The 20,636-nt window shown below is 42.1% G+C and overlaps 1 protein-coding gene across 1 annotated transcript in view; it reads right to left on the minus strand.

Annotated features, from left to right (window-relative positions):
- The window catches only part of AHCYL1 (adenosylhomocysteinase like 1), a 38,119-nt gene extending 17,791 nt beyond the window's left edge, over positions 1-20,328 (minus strand). The window contains 1 exon segment of the mRNA XM_089918382.1: positions 19,931-20,328. Within this exon segment, the coding sequence (XP_089774508.1) occupies positions 19,931-20,050 (120 nt within the window). The 5' untranslated portion in view covers positions 20,051-20,328.
- Positions 20,329-20,636: the final 308 nt, after the last annotated feature.

The following is a 20,636-nucleotide window of genomic DNA, read 5'->3' on the forward strand; positions in this document are numbered from 1 at the left end:
GCTCTAGTGAAAATGAGTGATGTAGGCCTCCAACTGCCAACTAGAGGTAAAATTAAGAGGTTTAAAAAATGGCAACAAGTGGGCTTCCCTGGTGGCGCAGTGGTTGAGAGTCCGCCTGCTGACACAGGAGACACGGGTTCGTGCCCGGGTCCAGGAAGATCCCACATGCCGCAGAGCGGCTGGGCCTGTGAGCCATGGCTGCTGAGCCTGCGCATCCGGAGCCTGCGCTCCGCAACGGGAGAGGCCACAGCAGTAAGAGGCCCATGTACCACAAAAAAAAAAAAAAAAAAGCAACAAGTAAGAGGAAAGGCTTCCTTATCTTTTGAAAACCACAAATTACAACAGAACATAACACGCAACCGGACTATGTTTCAATGCCTATTTAGCTATCTACCTGTCCAATTGCCTGGCCAGTCCCAACTTTCCTCATCCTCGATCCGTCTACCAATATTATATGAAAACATTCCAGTCATTCTTCTTTTTCTCCTGACACTGAATTATCATTAATTCTAGGGCTGTTTTTTTTTTTTCGTTGCTGTTTTTTGTACAGGTGACTGAAGAAATCTAGGTTCTTGGAACATACCCATGACTTTACTGATACACCAAAGTTCCCCCCACCGCACCCCCCAGCACCAGTTGGCACTTTCTATTTATTTTTCCAACTTTATTATGATCATTTTCAACATAAAAAAATTAACATAATATAATGAACATTTGTATACCCTCCATCTAGATTGAAGCTTTCCATTTTCCATATTAGGTTTCTTTCTCTATCTCTATACATATACACACATGCATACTTTCAAACAGTCCTGCAAAAAAAAACTTCCAAATATAAAAATTCATAATAAATTCTTCAGAATGCATCTTCTAACAAAGATAATCTTCTACAGAGCCCCTATAACATTATAATACTTAAGAACATTAACAATTCTATATCATCAAATATCCAGTCTGTATTCAAATTTACTTAATTTTTCTCAAGTATATCCTTCATAGTTGTAAACCCGACTCTTCCAGCCCAGGATGGAATCAAGGTTCACTAAATGCATTTGGTTGTTAGGTTCTTTTAGTTTCTGCTAATTTATAAGAGTTCTCCTGCTTCCCACCTGCCCCCACTCCCTGCCCCACCATGCTCTGTGATACTGACTTTTCCTCCCAGAGTCCAAGCCAGTTGCCTTATAGAATCTCCTTTTTTTTTTTTTTTTTTGCGGTACGCGGGCCTCTCACTGCCGCGGCCTCTCCCGCTGCAGAGCACAGGCTCCGGACGCGCAGGCTCAGCGGCCATGGCTCACGGGCCCAGCCGCTCCACGGCATGCGGGATCCTCCCGGAGCAGGGCACGAACCCGTGTCCCCTGCATCGGCAGGTGGGCTCTCAACCACTGCGCCACCAGGGAAGCCCTCTCCCATATTTTGAATTTTTCAGACTGTTTCCTTCCTGTGAACTGGATGTTCAGTTTTGGGGTTTGATTAGAAAGAGGTTAAAATTTGGCAAGAATATTTCATAGTTGGTGTTGTATACTTTACTTCGCAGCATATCAGGAGGCACATAAAGTCAGGTTGTTCCACTACTAGGGACACTAACCTGAAACCCTTGGTTAAAGTGACGAACATCAGTCTTTGAAAGGAATATTTTCTCCTTTGCAAGTGAAGGTTAATTTGTGGGGTGATCCTTGTCAGCCTGTGAATGTCCTGTTCCCTAGTGACTTTACCATCTGTTCATAATCCTTGCCTGAGCCAATTATATTGGGGAGGAGGGGGGTTTATAGAATCATGATTCCTATCATTCTTTCCACATATATTAGGCTGGCATGTAAAGAAAAGCTTTTCTTCTTTCTCTTTCACTCTTTTTTTTTTTACATGTCATTCATACTTTATTTATCCAATATGTTACACTCAATTATATGAGTGCACTGAATGCTCCAATTGTCCCAAACTGGGCCAATGGGAGCCTCCTTTAAGCTGGCTCTTCTGTTCTTTTGACATGATCCCATTTAAATGATTCCTTTCTTTCCGACATAAGAAGATATACCAGGCTCATCTTGTTCTTTCTCTGCTTCAGACCTAGAATCAGTCATTTCTCCAGGGAGCCCCGATTTCTTTCAGCGGGGAAAGGTATTTAGAAACTAAAATCTGGATATAATGTCTGCCTATTGCTATGAGAGGTGTCAGTGCTTCTAAGTTCTTTCAGTAGAGAGAGAAATTAATCTTTATTGTTTTACTCATGAGTTCATATTGATACTTTTTTTCAAATTTAACATTACCATTTTTTAAATTTAAAATTTTCCTATCTGTATCTTTTTTTTTATGGTGACAATCTTGGTCTCTAACAGCAACACAATATTTACTTATTTGCTTTAGTCTATACTACACATAAAATAATTTCAAAATTACAAGGCTAATATTATTAACAATAATCTATGCAGTGAAGTGTCAATATTTCACTGAAGTTCTTTTTTTCCTTAGAATATATTTCACAAAGAGTATGCATAGTCAAAGTACTTTTTTCTGGGTGATTGTGTAATCTTCCTGATATGTAGTTAGGTTCATTTGTTTCTGTTTATATGCAATTTTAAGATTTCCTTTTTCTTCTCTTAATTTTATTTTTTGACATATAAAACACATCTCAAAAATTTTAAAGGTATACTCAGAGAAGTCTCATTTCCATTCCTATCCCCCCAACTCTGTTCCACTCTCCCCAATTTTCATTAATTTCTGGTTTAGCCTTATGTTCATTTTTTGAGGTAGGAAAAGCAAATATGTATTTATATTCTTATTTTCCCTCTCTTTCTTACTCAAAAGGTAGCATGCTAAAATATTCTGCACTTTGTTTTTTTTTTTTCACTTGGAAATCACTTTGTATTGGTTCAGAGAGTAAAAGAATCAACAATTCTTGAATGTCAGGAAAGACCAAGCCTGGTTACACATATATACAAACCTTACATGTTTGTAATAAAAAGTCATTAGCCTTAATTCGCAGTCCTCTTTAAAGCCAATACTGATTTTAAGTGAAGCTCACAAGATGTTAAACTTGCAAACCTTACTGCAAAGTATGCTGGGATATTCTTTAAGATGAAAACACAACTGCTTACAAATTAGGCAAATCTGTATTCTTCAAACAAATTGCTATGAGAAGAAAAGTTAACACTGAAAGCAAGTAATCGGTGGATATCTCTAGAAGGAAGATGGAGTCTGGCATTTTGGAAGGTGGCCACATAGACTGAGTAAATGCCATCTGTGTAATTTCTTAGCCTATCAAATTGGAACAAGATTGGAGATGTTATAAGAACAATTCTTCCTTCCTTGATCTGGAAGTCTAGCTTAAATAAACTTGAAAGCCAATTACATCTTAGAAATTTAAACCCTCTTTACATATTCACTTGAGTGAGTGAATCCCACCTGTGATATGGCGGGAGAAATACAAGTAGCTCCCAATAAGTCGCAGCTGAGTCCATGAGGGTCAGCATTCAGAACCCTAGACTAATACTCAACAAAGGTTAATGAGGTATTTTTTTTAGTCACCATCCACTGCTTCCCATCAAGTACAGGCTCAAGGGAGGAAAAAACCACCAAAACTCAATATTAAATAACATTATCTGACTTTAAAGACCTAATGTTAAATACTATGTAGTAACAGGTATTGCTTCCAGAGATGAGTGGGTCAATGGGACTCTTCAGAATCCATTCTGTAGTTAGACTGGATATTTTCAAGTTCAAAGGACAAGGTGAAACCACTTTAAAGATCAGCTGCAGCAAGCTTTAGTTTCCACAGCTCTTAAAAACAAAACACAAAATATTAAGCTTCTAATACATGGACAAGAATCTATCAAAGATAATCAGTCACATCAAAAACATGGTTGTAGGGCTTCCCTGGTGGCGCAGTGGTTGAGAGTCCGCCTGCCAATGCAGGGGACACGGGTTCGTGCCCCGGTACGGGAAGATCCCACATGCCACGGAGCGGATGGACCCATGAGCCATGGCTGCTGAGCCTGCGCGTCCGGAGCCTGTGCTCCGCAACGGGAGAGGCCACAATAGTGAGAGGCCCGCGTACCGTAAAAAACAACAACAACAACAACAACAACAAAAACATGATTGTAGGGACTTCCCTGGTGGTGCAGTGGTTAAGAATCCGCTTGCCCGTGCAGGGGACATGGGTTTGAGCCCTGCTCCGGGAAGATCCCACATGCCATGGAGCAACTAAGCCTGTGCGCCACAACTACTAAAGCCCGTGTACCTAGAGCCCGTGCTCAGCAACAAGAGAAGCCACCACAATGAGAAGCACGCGCACCACAACAAAGAGTAGCTCCCATTTGCCACAACTAGAGAAAGCCTGCACGCAGCAACGAAGACCCAACACAGCCAAAAATAAATAAATAAATAAATAAAACATAATTGTATTTTTCATTGTAGAGAGGCAGTATTTGCCATCCTTCTTGACGTTCTAACTTGAGGTGTTTATGTTCAATTTTAGGTAAGTCTCAGTATAAAATAATGACCTTAGATAGCCTACAAAGAAACAAGCTGGTTGAAAGAAATTGTAGGCCGAAACATCTTTGGAGCTATTGAAAAATAAGAGCTACCTGTTGTTCCAGAATGAATACAGTACAATCCCCCTATTCTCGCTGCCTCCCAGACCTGAAGACAAAAGTTTGGGTTTTCCTGACCTATGACTTTCTGATTAGCCATATTCTAATGAGTAAAGTGGACAGATAAGCAAGGATAAAGGTCTCTCGCTTTTGGCTGTACAGTAAACCAAAAGCCAAAATCAACTCTTGTATAGGAAAAGTTATTCAGCAAATGTTACCAGTAACACTGCTAGAATATCACTGACCTAAATGTTTTTCAAACCATTTTTGTTTAAATCTTGGCATATGAAGAACAAGTAAAACCACCTGAGGGCACTCAATTAGGGCTTTTTACTTAAAGCTGATTAGCAGTTTGAAATCCACACTTGTTAGCATGGTGAAAACCAAGGTCCTGAATGCCTAGATTTCTATGACTTTCTAGTTTAAGCACCTGCTTCAACATTAGTGGCTGTGGCTAAGATTTTCTTATAGAGGATTTGTATTTTCAAAACATTCTGGAATCCTCTGACTGCTGGATCTACCCTTCACAGATGACAAAACAGAACAGGGGTGGGAGTTAAGTGACTTGCTCAAGGCAACATTAACAACAACAAACCCGTTAAGTAAAAAACAAAACAAAAACAAAAAACCCCCCTACAAAATCAGTACTATTATCCTTCTTTTGTAACAGGCTGGGGGAAACAGCAGCGTTCCCCTTTATTTTCAAGGGGTCAGTTTACAGAACAGTCTACTATTGCACTAAAGCTTTCTGAACTTACAGTATCAGTTGAACGTGGTGAGCTTTGGGGAGGGAAAAGAACTCTCAGTTCCAAAATCCACACTGGTTTTGGGAGAAGTGAAATGATGCAAAGAAAAGTCATATTAAGTTGCCAATGAATTCCCATTGAGAGATACTGCTCCTTAGACTTGGAAAGGGTGAAGAGAGAATAGGAGAGCCCAAACATTGTGGAAGCAAAAAGCTCCACTCTGGCATATGCTTCAACTGTCTTTTGGGGATGGATTGGGGAGGAGGAGAATGTACAAGCAATCTAATCCTGACACTTTCTGATGAAAGAAATGACCCGTGAGCTTCCCATTGGAATCAAAAGCAATTTAAAAACTCCACCTGATATATAAACCAATTCAAATGATTGTGCTAATTTATTTCTCCTAGTTGAACTACCTATAAAGTAGAATTACATATTTATAACTATATAAGCCTAAAATTTTAGACATGAAATTTATTTTTCTTTTTTTAGCCGTATCAAAGCAAGAAAATATCTTACAACGTAGATTTCTCCCAATAGTGAGTATTTACTTCTTTTTAGGAAAATGCCCCTTCTGTTGATACTTTATATTTGGGTTTTAATGTAATTTGGATTGGATATAGGGTTTATCCTTTACCCCTCTACCCTTTTTTTTTTTTGGCCGCACTTCACGGCTTACGGGATCTTAGTTCCCCAACCAGGGATCGAACACGCACCCCCTGCAGTGTAACCTCGGAGTCTTAAACGCTGGACCACCAGAGAAATCCCTACTGCTCGTATTTTAAATAATTTCTGCTTTCTTTTAAATGAGAAATATCTGATCTTTTAAAAAATATATAAGTAGAACATTTAAATGTAATTTATTTAGTACCTTTCATGTAAGGAGAAGTTCGTGTGAAAGATTTAATATTTAAATTTTAGATACTCTTAAACCTTCCAATCCTTAGTGTCTCTAGTCTTTCAGAGCCTCTTAAAAAAATATAGTAAGTCCCCTACATACAAACCTTCAAGTTGCCAACTTTCAAAGATGTGAACGTGTTTGCCTGTCCAATCATGCAAGTTAGTTCACGTGTCTGGCATACGTTGTGCATCCCCTACCAGCGGTTGTGTTTTTGTGTACTTTACTGTACAGTACTGTATAAAGTACAGTAGTACAGTATCTTTATTTCAAGCCCTGGATGTCCAGAAGCAAGTGTAAAAGCAGCAGTGATGTAGCTGGTACTGCTAAGAAGAGCCAAGCAATAACGATGGAAACAAAAGTGAAAATAATTGAGAGCGGAGCGACAAGAGGAAGAAGTAACTGAAGAACCAAAGAGATTCACAACCCAGGAAATGGCAAGGGAACTTTCTTTATTTGACGAGACACTGTTAGTTTCTGAGGCACAGGACCCGAACATAGAATGGTACACAAAGGTTGCAGCAGCCTTCAGAATGTTCAGAATGCAAGCCAGTGCTACCGCGTTAACTATGATGAGAAAAAAAAGAGCTACTACCCAGACATCACTGGACTGTTTTTTCAAGAGGGTAGATAGAATTGTATCCAGCAAGGAACCAGAACCTGTGCCATCGACGTCAGGCATTTGAGTGAAATTGCAGCTTGCCCTCCGTCTCCTATAGCTGATGTTCCTTCAGCTCTCCCATCTCCCACCTCCTCTCCCTCCTCCAGTCAGTAACTCTTCTTGCCTGTCCACTCGATGCCAGCCCCTGTATGCCAGCTGCTGTGCTGGACTACTGTACTTTTCAAGGTACTGGACTGTAAGAGTAAAAATGTTTTCTTAAAAAAAAAACTCCACCTGTATTTACTTATACACAGAGGTTTTCAATTTGGTATGGTTAAAACTGACCAATGATTTTTTTTTCTGGTTATCTTGGAAACCCGCTGGCTATCTTCATAAGATACGACGATGCTTTAAAACATGCAGCAAAGAATATATTTTAAATGTGCTTTTTATCAGCATTTATTTACCCTGTGCGTTATAGTGATGGGGGAACTTTTCTTTCACACACTAACACTTAGTATAATTAGAGAACATGCCCTTAAATTGAGAACATTCTACTAGGTTCCTTTCTCAACTGTGGTGTACCACTCAAACACTAACCACTTCAAGTCCCTTGCACTTTATAACATGTCTGAAAGATCTAGTGAGGTTGGATTTTCCCAATTCAAAATGAGCTATAAGTAAATTTGGGAACCTCCCAGTAAAATTTTTAGATAAAGACACATTTTGTCACTGATGCTTTCCCACTTTCTGGTACCACTTCTCTAACTGACTCTGCTACAACTAAAAAAAAAAGTTCTTGTAAGGTTATTAATTTTATTGAAGTATTCTGGACTTAACTGACATAATATATGATTACTGAATCTTGGTTTCATATCCACGGTAGACATTACATAAAGTACTCATTTAATGAACAAAGAAAAAAATCCTGGCTATGTGGTTTTTAAGAACAGTAGAATTTTCCCAAAAACTCAATAGTAGGTTTTAACTATATAGCTTCATAAGCTGAACAGAACCTCAAAATAAATCTAAACAGACCCAGGAGGTGAGGTCTGAAATTCCTTTGATCATTTTAAAGGGCTTCTTTAAAAATAGAAAATAGTTGGTGGTATGATTATATTCTACTAGATTAGGTAGCTTTGACTTTAATGCATCATTGAGCAAACAATGAGATGTCTTTTATATTAAATAGCAGGTTGTAAGGTTTCACAGCAAAATAGTTTTTCCATATGCTGGAGAGCAGTTACAACTGGAACCATCTAGAGCCTCCCGGCTCCTCTGGGGAGGACTGTGAGTACTGTTCTCTAACGGGCTCTGAATTTATAGAAGTTTGGCCTGGAAGGCCTTGAATACAGCACTTATTCAGCAACCCCTCAATGTGGGTCTGGAAAGTTCTCCTTAGACTTAGGCAGAGAAACAAGAATATCCCTGTAAAGACCACCTGAAGAGGTCTTGGCCTGTGGTTATACTAAAGGCCAGATTTCAGGGAGGTAAAGGTAGAACTGGCATAGAACTCTGCAAGCTCGTTGTGCTCCAATCTCTAAATCTGGCTGTGTCTTTTCTACATAATTCTTTCTCCTGTTGCCCCAAATGAAATTTCATTCATATTTCTGTAGCACATGTTACACACTGTACCAACTCTGAGGAATGGTTCTGCCATTCATTCAAGTCAAACACCAACTTTTCTAGGGATAGAGACATACTAATATCGGTATAAATAAAGCAAAGCCTTATCTACCCTCCCCTTTTTACCCTAACGTCTATTTGATAATAAAGCAATAGTGACAGACCCCTTCAGGACTAAAAGGGAATCTTTTGTCTGGGTCTCAAATCTATTCACTTCGGCTTAAGGAGGAAACTGCTCTCCTGGCTACCTGGCTTACCAGCTTAGTTAATTGTCTTTCTGAGCTCTGCCCGTTTTTTCCTATCATCCTTCTCTGATCTTTTACTCTTTGGCTATTTCCTCAGTCCCTCAATCAACTCCTTCTGTGATTTTCTATGTTTTGAAGCCAGAATTTCACTAAAAAGTCCTCTCACGATCTTTATAATTTTACTATCTTAATCCAGGAATTCACAATATAAATTATTATGTTAAGGAAATTCTCATATTCTGACCTGATTTTTAATCTATTGAGTCCAAGAAGCTCAGCCAACCAGAAACTGGAGATGAGGACAGAGTCAAAGTCATTCTTGACATTTCAAAGAGAACACAGACTAAAGAAATGCTATTGGTTTAGTGGAGGTCTAGCCACTCCTTATACTTTTTCTAGAGACACCCTTGAGTTCTTGGCAAACTACCTTGGCTATACAGATGAAGAAACCACAATCCAGTCCTGCTAGGAGATAAAATGCCCATACACCCAAACTCATGACCTTGCTTTATCCCAATCACGACATTAATCAATTCTAGGCAAGCAAGCTGTCTAGGTTTTTAGCCTGGGATCCATGGATGGGTTTCAGGCTGCCAACTCCCCCTTATATGCAAATTGTTACATGTATGTAATTTTTCTGGAAGATAAGCACAGCTCTGATAGGGCTCTAAACTCCACACAGTTGGGACCACTACACCAGACTCACATGACCCAAATAATAACCTCATAAGAATGTAAATGCCACAAGATAGATATGGACCTTTGTCTTGTTCACTGATGTATCCTAAGTAGCCAGCACAGGTCCAGGGACACAGTAGATGCTCAACCTTGAGTTGACAGGGATGCATGATTTCTGGTTATGGCTTACTCTGTATACCTTGGGAAAGAAGAGTAAGTATAGGCTATTTTTCAGGACCTCTTTTATGGGGCACAAGATTTCCCGCATGGCCAAAGTCATCTGAGATAGGTGGTGGCTGCATTACCAGCCAAATAGCAGATTTCACAACAATTTTGGCTAGCCTTGCTAGATAATCTAAAAGAGTGGTTCTAAATCTGGGATCTCTCAAGTTTAGCTGAGAAAGCTGTTCCAAAATGCACATACCATCCCATTTTCCACCTGCCCCTTACTCTCAACCCCTCCCCATTCTGATTAAGTAGGTCTAGGTTAGGGGCCCGGTTACCAATATTTTGAAAAAGCTCCCTAGGTGACTCCCTAGCTAGCTCCCTAGCTTTTACTCCTTCCCACTCCATGAGGAGGACTGATCTGAGACAATCTAAGCAGGATCTGAAAAAGCAAACACAAGCACATGGAGTTTACCAGGCTCTTCATAAAGTGACTCAAGGAACACAGGGAACAAATGAGTTAGTCTTGTACAGAAATAAAACAAATAAGGCCAAGGAAGTAGAAAATCTGCTTTTAATACCAACTCCATCTGTCAGCTACAGACAATCATTCAGATGGATCCACAAGGGTTTAGGAGAGCATGACAAAGAGCCTGTCTGAGGAAGAGAGACTGTATTTTTACAATGCGTTGGTCCAAATTCAGTAAAAATTGGCAAGGTGCTCTCATTCCAAACATGCCCGGTGCTCAGCTAATCCCCTCCCTGTGAAGTCAGAAAAGAATGTGCAGAATTCTGAACCCTCTACTCCCCAAATAGGAGAGGTTCCTTCTCCTGAATGCAAGGGTTGAAACTAATCCCATCAACTCTCCACTCCTAATTACAAACTAGAGAAATGAGGTGCCTTCTCAACATAGGTGCTCTTTTAAAATTTATTTTTTTTGAATTTTATTTTTTATACAGCAGGGTTCTTATTATCTATTTTATACATATTAGTGTATATATGTCAATCCTAATCTCCCAATTCATCCCCCCTACCCCCCCACCCCGCCCCGTGCTCTCCTTCTTAACCTTTCTGATTTGTAAACATTCTTTACTCCACCAAATTAAAAACCAAGGCTTTTCCAAGCTCAGTTAATTCTCAGCTGGCAAATAAGAACAGACACCACCGCCAGAGTAATGCTCCCTCTGGGCAGTCCCGGGGAAGGGGTGCCACAGGGTCGGTCTGTCCAGTGCATTTTCCTTGGACTTACACTTAGAACACCATGTTCCCAACCAGCCTGGCCTCTTCTCCGTCACAAACCTGAAGTAAACAGATTCTACAGCAGCTACAAGCCTGTTACCAAGGCCACTGTATTGATCAGTACAATTAACATTCACAATTCATCTAGTCCGGCATGACAAGCCAGCTGGGCTATTCTCTGTAAGAGCTGAACACTGGGAATCTTCATGTCTTGCTTGCAAAGAAGTCTGGTGCTCTGGACACTAAAAACTCAAGTACTGAATTAGAGGCTGGATGCCACCTGGCCACCCACAGGAAACTGAATTAGTTACCGGAACAACTGAACACACTTGCCATTTCTACAAAGCACAGACTTCTACTTCCAAAACAGCAAAATTCTGGAGGTCCCCCATTCCCCTGAATCCTGCCTAGGTTACATGCTGTGGGGAAACAACCTACACAGAATTCTCGGTGCCAACCAGAGCCCAAGCTCCTGATTAGGGCAAGCATTGGCCCAGTTCCCTGAAAACTGTGACTCTGAAGGTGTGTTTCAAAGACAAGGGCACATATAGCTTCTGAGCGCTGAGCTCAGCCTTTGGTGCAGAAGAGGCAGCCAGGGTTGCAGAACGAGAAGAATCAGAAGTTTGCTCAGCACTGACAGGCAGAGCTGCTGTTTATTACTTTTATGATTCCAACACAGATTCCAAAATGAAACTGTTCAACTCACCACTGGCCCCCAGATCTCAAACACCCTAAGAGTAAGCTTAAACCAAGAGTAAACCGGAATACCGCTTTCAACTGTGGGCAGTGTCCCTATGCTAAGGGTTTCAAACTTGGTGGGAAATTCAAATTACCTTTCCCATTATGTCATAAGGACACCTCTAAGCTTCTGGCCTACTGCCTTGTGGTTCTCATGCTACTGGACTAAGATTCTCAAATCTTAGCCCGAAGAGTCTCTTACCTATTTCTGGCATTATAAAGGGATCTACTAAGCTGTTAGAAATTCTCATCAATTTCTCACCTGCAGTTCTTGGTACTCCGTTATCACTCACGTGGGAGGGGGTCTAAGTTAGAAAAACAACACTGGCCAGCTGAAGGGGAAAGTGAGGCAAAGCCACCATGTGAGTCCAACTCACTTCCTCCTAGGGACAAGCATCTCAAAATACTTTACTCAGTAAACAATTATGGTCAGTATTATGTACCAGGCCCTACATACTATACATATGTATGCGATACGGTCCTTGTCCTTAATACTGTTGGTCTAGAGAAATCAAATGAAAAGTAAGATTCAGATATCACCGTCAGTCTTGAAAACAGTCTGAGAAGTACTACATTGAAATCAAACCTATTTTTGAGAGACACAGAGGAGCAAATTATTTTGTTTAGTTTTGATACGCAGTCTAGTGAGTCCCCTATTCTAAACACTGCTATGGAATCAACTCTGGAGACTTAGGGGTACCAACAGTTCCTATGAGAGCAATGGGGCTGAGATAGTACAAAAACTCCCAAAAGTTGCTGAAACGCTGGTTTCAGTGTGCATAAGTTCCTCAGTTGAACCCTCAAGGCATTGATAATGAGTCTCTTGGGAAGCTGAGGAGCATCCCAAAGAGGGGGGTGAAAAGAACACCAACAACCTCAGCTTTGTTCCAAGGACAAGCTGCAAGCTGGAAAGTTAATCTCAGCTGTTTCTTGATCTGTAAGGGAGAGAGATACTATGGCTTAGAGGCCTGGCCTTCTAAATCAGGGCTTTTAAAGCCAGGATCCAGAGATGAGCTTCAGGGAGTCCCTTAAATCCTCTGAAAGTATAAGTTTCTGTGCTCCTGAATTTTGCCAAGGAAAGAACAGTGATTTTTATAAGACTTTTAAAAAGGGATCTGTGACTCAAAAGATTAGGAACCACTGTTCTGGAGTCTCTAATCCAGTGAATATCTCAGGAGCATTCCCTCAAACGGGCAAAAGAGAAACCTATTTATCTACCTTTCACACGTATTTGTCTACTTATTGACCTCCCTTCTGAAGTTAACAACGGGGGGGGGGAGGGTGTGCAGTTTGAGAATTCAAAGCGAGTAGCTCTTTTCTACATCTCCAAAATAAAGCTAACTGTCATGAGAGCCCAAAAAGGTTTCCCTTAAAGCCTTTGAGTAAGGATACAATGTGGGGGTGGTCAAAGAGGGCAGAGCAGAATCTATCCTATTGACTTTCCTGACAGGTCTCCTTTTTGATTTCAGGATCCTAAAACCATAACTGGAATAGGTCATAGCCCAGAAACTTTGACTTGCAGTCAAGCCAGTCCTGGGGTAAAGGGAAAAAGTAATTCCCATTATAATACCCATGGAAATCTGTCCTTCAAAGGTTCACCTTAATACAATTAATAAGTACTAGAAGAGTAGGAGCCATTTATTAAAAACAGAACTTCCAAACTCCTGACACTGCTCAAAACACAGTGGTATGAACAGCTTCATTCAGGAGGCCAAAATGAATGGAACATGGTTATACTCATCTGCTCCAGGCCTTCAGCCCCTTCATTCTGCTACTCACCAGTTCACCATCCAGCTCAGAGAGCTGCGCACACCGCAGATCAGCACATTAGCATTTTCCTTGGCACCTTGAGCACATAGGCGCAGCGGGATTCCACTGATGCCATTGTACACACACAGGCTCAGGAAAGGAGAGAAAAATACATAAACAACAGGGCTTGCTCTAGCTGAGCAGTTCTTCAGATTGTAAAGAACTAAACCTGAGGCAGGTCCAAGATGAACAGCATGGAACAGTGAGCAGTCCCAAACCCCTCCCGTTAAAGCCTCACTGCTAGCACACAACTAAGTACAGAGTGTCCATTTTAAAAGAACTGAACTGGTTTGGGCTGGTAAAGGAAAACACTTTAAGCCCATTAAGCCCTAGAAGTTAAGTACAGAGGCACATTAGCTGAGGCATTGGGGCTTTCAAGACAAGAAAGCAGGAACATGCTTTGCCGTCCTAGACTGGCGGTTCTGTCAAAGTACTTTCCCAATCTCTCCCCTGCATTCCAAATAATACCTTTCATCAGTAGTTCATTACACTGTTTTATTCTGTGTCCTGTTTGGGTAGTAAATGATTAAGCCCCACTGTATATTGCTAAGCAGTACCAATCATTATATACATTCTGAGATTAAGGCACCTGACTGAAGCCTTTAGAAAAACTGAACAGAGATAGGAACAAAAATGAAACCAGTATGAGTGTTAACAAAGGCAAAGGGTGCTCCACCCTAGATCTGTAACTGCTATGGAGCAAAGGCCACACATTTCTGCAAGAGAAAATCAGTTACATGTAATTAAGAGCAGGCTGTTTAGAGCAGAGAGAAATAGTACCTGAGTGGGTGTGAGGGAGTTGGAGTACACAGGCCTGGGATCTGAAGGTGACCATATACAAACATAAGGTCACAGCTCAGATGAGCCTGTGGAATTGTTTCATGTGATTCAAAGATTCTAGTTTGGAAAGACTCCCAAACTATTACAGGTTGAGGAAATAAACTCCTGGACTCAGGCCAATGTCTGACAAACGCCCTCATTCTATGGGTACACTGTCATTATGGGGAATGAGGTGGGGGAGTGGTCAGGTAGAACCTATCTCATTTCCATCACAAGCTCTAAACTCTCCCACTGTCTATGTACTTCCTGGAACTCAACAAATAGTCTAGTGTTCAACCAGAGTAAGCTCTACATAAAAGAACATTTTTGTCAGGGAAATTTCCTGTTGAAAAGATATTCCAATAGAAACATCTTTGTTTTGGCTCTTTGAGAATATTTTGAAATTCCATATAAAGCAGGGTACTTTTCAGAGTGTAAGAAGGCACTCACTGACTAGCATGCTGGGATAACAGGCATAAACCTGAATTGTACCAGGTAAACCAGGACATATGGTCACTCTAGTTATAAAGGAATAGGTACACTAATTAGTATTTACTAAATGCTAGTCTCTTCAACAATCTTGTAGGACTATCATTATTCCTCATTCCACAGGTAAAAAAAATGGAGGCTCAAACAGGTTAAGTCACCCAGCTTGTCCAAAGGTCACACAACTTTGAGATGGTAGAGGCTGAAGGTAAACCTCACTCCAAAAATCAAGTGCTTAACTTACATCATACTCCTCCTCCTCCTCCTCACAGTTTTAAGAATAAAAAGGGGGAAGTTAGAGGTCTCAGGTAACAGCCAAACAACAGTGGGATAGCAAGAGAACTACCTGAATGAGTCAAAGGGAAATGCGGAATCAGGATAGAATTCACAACTCAATGTGAATTTTTAACTACTTACCATATGCAAGGCACTGATAGTGCTGACAAGAGCTGGAAGGAAAATCTGTGGTAAGAATCTGTCTTTAACCTTGGATTCTCGGATTTCAGGAAAAAAACTCTGGTCTATGCAAATGTACTGTTCTTCAAACGTGAGGGGGGTGCCTCTGAGCCACCTCAATGTGATGTATTCTGAATTATTATACCCAGTATAAGGCTGGCCCTTCTTTATAAAATTTAATATTCAAATTTCCAAACTTGAGAAACAGATAGGTATAAATGATTCTCCTTTATTGGCCAGTTCCTTTAAATAACAGCCCCAAGAGAGCATTAAGGTGCTTATTTACAGATTGTAACTACTTGAGGTGACAGAGTAAACTTTTAGGAGTCACAGGCAACTAAAGATCTACATGATTCTATGTATCAAAATATCTTTTATAAACAACTTTACAAGAATATTACATTGGGTAACACACACTGGATCCAAATGATACCTTCCTGATGAAAAAAAAGGTACACATTTATAATCCTGCCAGCAAAGTATCTAGACAATGAACAGATTTCTGTTACAAGTTAAAAATCTAAAGGAATTTACAACAAAGTAATATGGAAACTGTGCCTAACGAACTAAACAGAATCAAACAAGAAAAAGAGAGGTAATCAATATCTGGGGGAGAAATCTAAAAGAGATAGGATCTTCTTACACCTCTGACTCCTGTTCAAAGACTGGCACTAAAACAGTAGTCATTCTAAAGAGAAGTAAGAGATACTAATGATGTGGAGAAGATAGGAAATGTCAACCTATCAAATCACTTCTCAGTGAATCTAAGAAGTACAGGTGTAAATTCTATAAAACTCCATCAAGGGCTTCCCTGGTGGCGCAGTGGTTGAGAGTCCGCCTGCTTTTGCGGGGGACACGGGTTCGTGTCCCGGTCCGGGAAGATCCCACATGCCGCGGAGCAGCTGGGCCCGTGAGCCATGGCCACTGAACTTGCACGTCCGGAGCCTGTGCTCCGCAACGGGAGAGGCCACAACAGTGAGAGGGAGAGGCCACAACAGTGAGAGGCCCACGTACTGCAAAAAAAAAAAAAAAAAACAAAAAAAACCCAAAACCGCACCAAGAATTAGCCATAACATAATCCTGATAAGAAGTGGATCATCCTAAACATCTAAGCATTACCACTGGGTCTCTACCTGGTATGCTTCCTAAGTCCCAGCTGACCCTTCTGACGAATTAGTGCTATATATGCTTTATTCAAATATATCCTACAAGCAAGATTGTTCTGTGGTGTTCTTTTTCTCCTTTCCCCTATTGTGCTGGTGGTAAAGGTCTGACTGTATAGATCCTAGGTCAAATGCCTAAGGTATCACTCTAGAAAGTCACCCCAAATGTTCGTACAGATGCTCTGATAGACCTTCCAGAGAAACGTGTCTATCTTACAAGGTTTTCATCAACAAGCTTGGGTTTATTCTATGGAAAAAAAAAAAAACCTTGACACAATGTCAATTTCCAAAGGCCCAAGGACAAATATCACAGCTGTAACACGAAGTAGCAGAAAAAGAGGGATAAATACCCAGTTATGATGGGGAACTAGCTGACTTGTTTGGTTTGACTGATAACTGCCAACATTAAATAAGGATTCTCTTCAGCTGTGGTACAATGTACACCGCCCTTACAACTCAAGGACTCCTTTTCTCTCCCAAATTTTCCTGGTAATTCCATCTGAAAGCACCAGTGACAGTCATGAACAAGCCTTAACACGGGAATCAATACTATAACTATTAATACTGTCCTGTGAAAATTTCCTTTAGAACTTACTACCAGCAGAAGTTGTCTCCCTGAGGAAGTGGTGTGTATCATTTCCCATGTCTGCTAATGAGACTATAATTCTGATTCCTTTTATCCTCTGGCTCCTAGGAAGCTTAGAGTTGCATGTGATGATCAGCCTCGTCCACTGTCTTAGCCCTCAGGGTTAACAATGTTTTTTTCCTTTTTTCTATAGTTTGGACTTCCCATCTGTATTGTGTGTGTCCTGTGTTATAAGCCACCTCAAATGCTCATTAAAGACAGGGAGTGTAAGTATGCTAATGGACTTCTTTTTAAAAACCACTTTTGCTATCTTAGCTCCCAACACACACCTATCTGCACTTGTTCCAAACAAAAAGCACTTATTTGGCAGATGAGGAAACTGAGGCACAGAAGCTCACTTGCTCAAGGTGGTACCCATTTAGTTGGCTTTTTGACACTCAGATCAAGCTCTGAATCAAACCAAAACAAGTCCCATTATCTACACACTACTGTGGTAGATCCCGGGGCATACAAAAATGAGTAAGTTGTGATTATAGCTGAAGAATCTTGCTATCTATGCTTTTAGTTAAACGACATCTAGTCTATCCTAAAGTGAATAAAACTTCACTAGTTACAATGGAATCTGTTCTGACTGAAGACCATCAAGGTCACCCTGAAGTAACCTATAGCCTCCGACTGGCACCAGAAATGTCCTCATTTCCTGAGGGGCCTCAGGGCTTAGAATGATCCAAGGATTACTTGGTCTAGAGCCACGCTGGAATCCTCACAGGCAAAGGACAGCACTATTTGAAGAGGCCTTTTCTCACACCATTCAATACATGCCAAGATAAAATTTTTTCCTCTTACTTTGCTCATGCTTTCTCACATTATCAACACATGGCAGAGGTACAAAAGTGACTTAAGTCGTTATGTCTGATTCAGCTGAAGTTATGAAAAAACAGATTACTTAGGACTTGCAATGTGACCTTGACTAGTCCTCGATCAACTCATTAACTAGATAAATGCCTTTCATCATCACTAGGGGAAGGGTATTAGTCATCATAAAGCACTTTAATACAAAGTGCTGTGTAAATACTAAACAACAAAGCTCAGAAAGAGCAAAATTAATAAGAAACACAGGGGTACATTTACCAGCAAATGGAACTTACAACAGGGTCTTCCCACATTCCTGGCAGGGACCACTCCTTTCAGCTAATGGAATATGAGTCTCTAAGATCATTAGCACTTGGCCTGACAATAGTTCACATTAGCAACATTTCTCCTTGTAAGAAAAGAAGAAAATTTATTCCTGGTAGGCAGCCATAAAGACATCTCAATTACTAGTTAGCCAGATGGACAATTACTATTTGAGTACCTACTATATGCTAGGTACAGAGCTAGGCACGACAGATACAATGGTGAACACAAGTCTCTGCCTTTATGGAGTCTACAATCTACAATACAAACTTTGTCTTATTAATAGTGGCACCTGCAGAAACAAAGCCTTACTAAAATGAAGGCAAGTAAAAAAAAGATACCTAATCCCTGAAGAACTAGACAAACAATAGGCTAATGGGGAGAGGAAGAGTTCAGGGAATTAGGTTACCAGGGATTTCCCATTCTTTCCCCTAACTCATCACAGGTACTATCCATATTCCATTAGCTTATAAAGACTGTGACTTTGTCTCCACATAGTGCAGATTACAAAGGTTTACTGCTCCAACAAAGCAGTCAGCTGAACTGAGAGCACTAAAAATAAGGTCAGTCAGACTTCTTAGAATCAAGGGATCATCTACAAAGTGTTTTTAGGCATTCTATTGGTAAGATCTAAATTTTGTGGGAAGACAGAGCTAAAGCACACAATGGTGACCTGTCTTTTCAACCCTGCATTTGATTTCTGGACTGGTAGGTTAATTTCCTTAAAAGAAAAAAAAAAATCATCTCTCCCACTTATGACAGCTTACCTAGTTCAGCCTGAACGACTGTAACTATTCCTGCAAACCTTGCTTTGTGCAGCTTATACAAGCAGTGCATCCCATCAAACACTGCAGGAAGAGATAGCCTTGAAACTCTCTGTCTTTATATAGGAGGGAAATATTTATCCAGGTTCTTAACTGGTTTCAGAAAGGTCACCTCTCTGCAAAGGTTCTCTGGTCTACTGTTAACTGGGTACCAGTTATGTGGAAAATCAAGATGTGTTTGGCAGAAAATGCTCAGAAAGCACTAGGGATCCCAATTCCACCACTCAGAGAGCTGGTTAGATTAAAACCTCCAAAGGCTGTCATTTAATCTTCCACAATAAGAGAATTAGAAGGATGTCCTTTGAGTTCAACCCACAGCACAACAGACTAAACTTGTTCTGCCTCACTAAGTGCAGTAAAGAATGAGCAATCGTTCCTTCCCACCCACCCCTCCAACCCACCCAAGCTCCTTTCTCAAGGGATGCCTAACTGATCTATTCACATGACTCTACGATCAACCTGTATCCATGACAGTATCTGCTGTCACCAACCTCCAAAGGTTAATTTCTTAAATATGTCTAAACTAGACGACCACAGAAGGTGAAAATCAGTTTTCTTTTCAATTTCATGCTGCCCTCATCGTTTTCACCTGCATAAAAGAGCTAGCTCCACGCATTTTTTTCATCTTGCCTCCAAGATCGCACGCAGTTGTTGGATAAGCCGGCCACTGCTCCCAAAGAAGCACTATCAGATTTTCACACTCACCTGAGAGGAGACTTCCCGTACACCCTCATACCGAGACTGGACACTGGGGTCACTTCGTTCACCCCCTCCCACTCCCGTCTTCCAGGCCCTTCATCCAGGAAAAGTCAGTCGCAAATTTAAGGCCCGGCCCTGTCGGGTTTCGAAAAGATCCCGGAGGACTTGGGCCGAGGGACAAAGGAAAGTGAGGTCAGGGTCTGCCTTTCCAGCTCGGGATAGGCCTGGGGCCGCTCACCCTCCACCCCTCACACAACCTCCGTCGTCCCGGGTCCCTCAAACCTTGCCCCTTAAGTCCCGAACTAGCTGGACCCGGGCCCGGAGCTCGCTCGCGCCCCTTCCGCGAGGCCCCAGCCCGGACCCCTGCCGCCACCCAGAGCCCCCCGCACCTTCTTGGGCGCCTTGGTGACGGTGGCCATGAAGGAGTACTTCTCGGCGTCCTCAATCTCCTTGGCCTGCTTCAGCTCCTCCCCGACACCGGGCAGCGGCATCGCGTCAGGCATCGACATCCCCCGGCCGGCCCGGGCCGCGGCTGACCCGCCGCCCCCGCCTCTTTCCCTTACGGGCGCCCGCCCGCCTACCCGCGCGGCACCCTCCGACACGCGCTCGCCCACCCTCCAGGCGGGGCCCCGCGCCGAGCCGCGTCCGGTGCTGAGGTGCTGGGGCCGGCGCCTCGTCCGCTCGGCCGTCCAAGACAGCCGGACAGCGACGGCAGCGACAGGAGCACCAGAAGCAAGCAACACGGAGCTCCGACCGGCCCGCGCCACCACCTCCGCCGCACGCAAACACGCACGCAAAGTAAGGGTAGAGGGCGGTGACGCCACGTCGAGTACTGGCAGCTCCCGGAGGGCAGGGGAGAGGCGGGGAGAAACGGCGCTCTGTCATGACGTCACCACTCTGGACTGGGCCGCCGAAGCCACCCCTTTTCCTAGCTCGCTCGGGAAGAAGCTCCAGGGGTGAGCCGGGCCCTTTGTACCGCCAGGTGGCGCCATTAGCCTTGTGAGCGGCGCGTGGTTCCTGCAAGGTTGCCGCGGAACTGGAGGGCCTTTGGACTGCGGGGTTCCAGGAATGGTCTCAGAAGGCGTAGGGCGTAGG

The sequence above is a fragment of the Delphinapterus leucas genome, chromosome 1 (assembly GCF_059928025.1).
Source record: "Delphinapterus leucas isolate spDelLeu-1000000601 "Yukka" chromosome 1, BTC_Dleu_Yukka2, whole genome shotgun sequence".
Classification (NCBI taxonomy): Eukaryota; Metazoa; Chordata; class Mammalia; order Artiodactyla; family Monodontidae; genus Delphinapterus; species Delphinapterus leucas.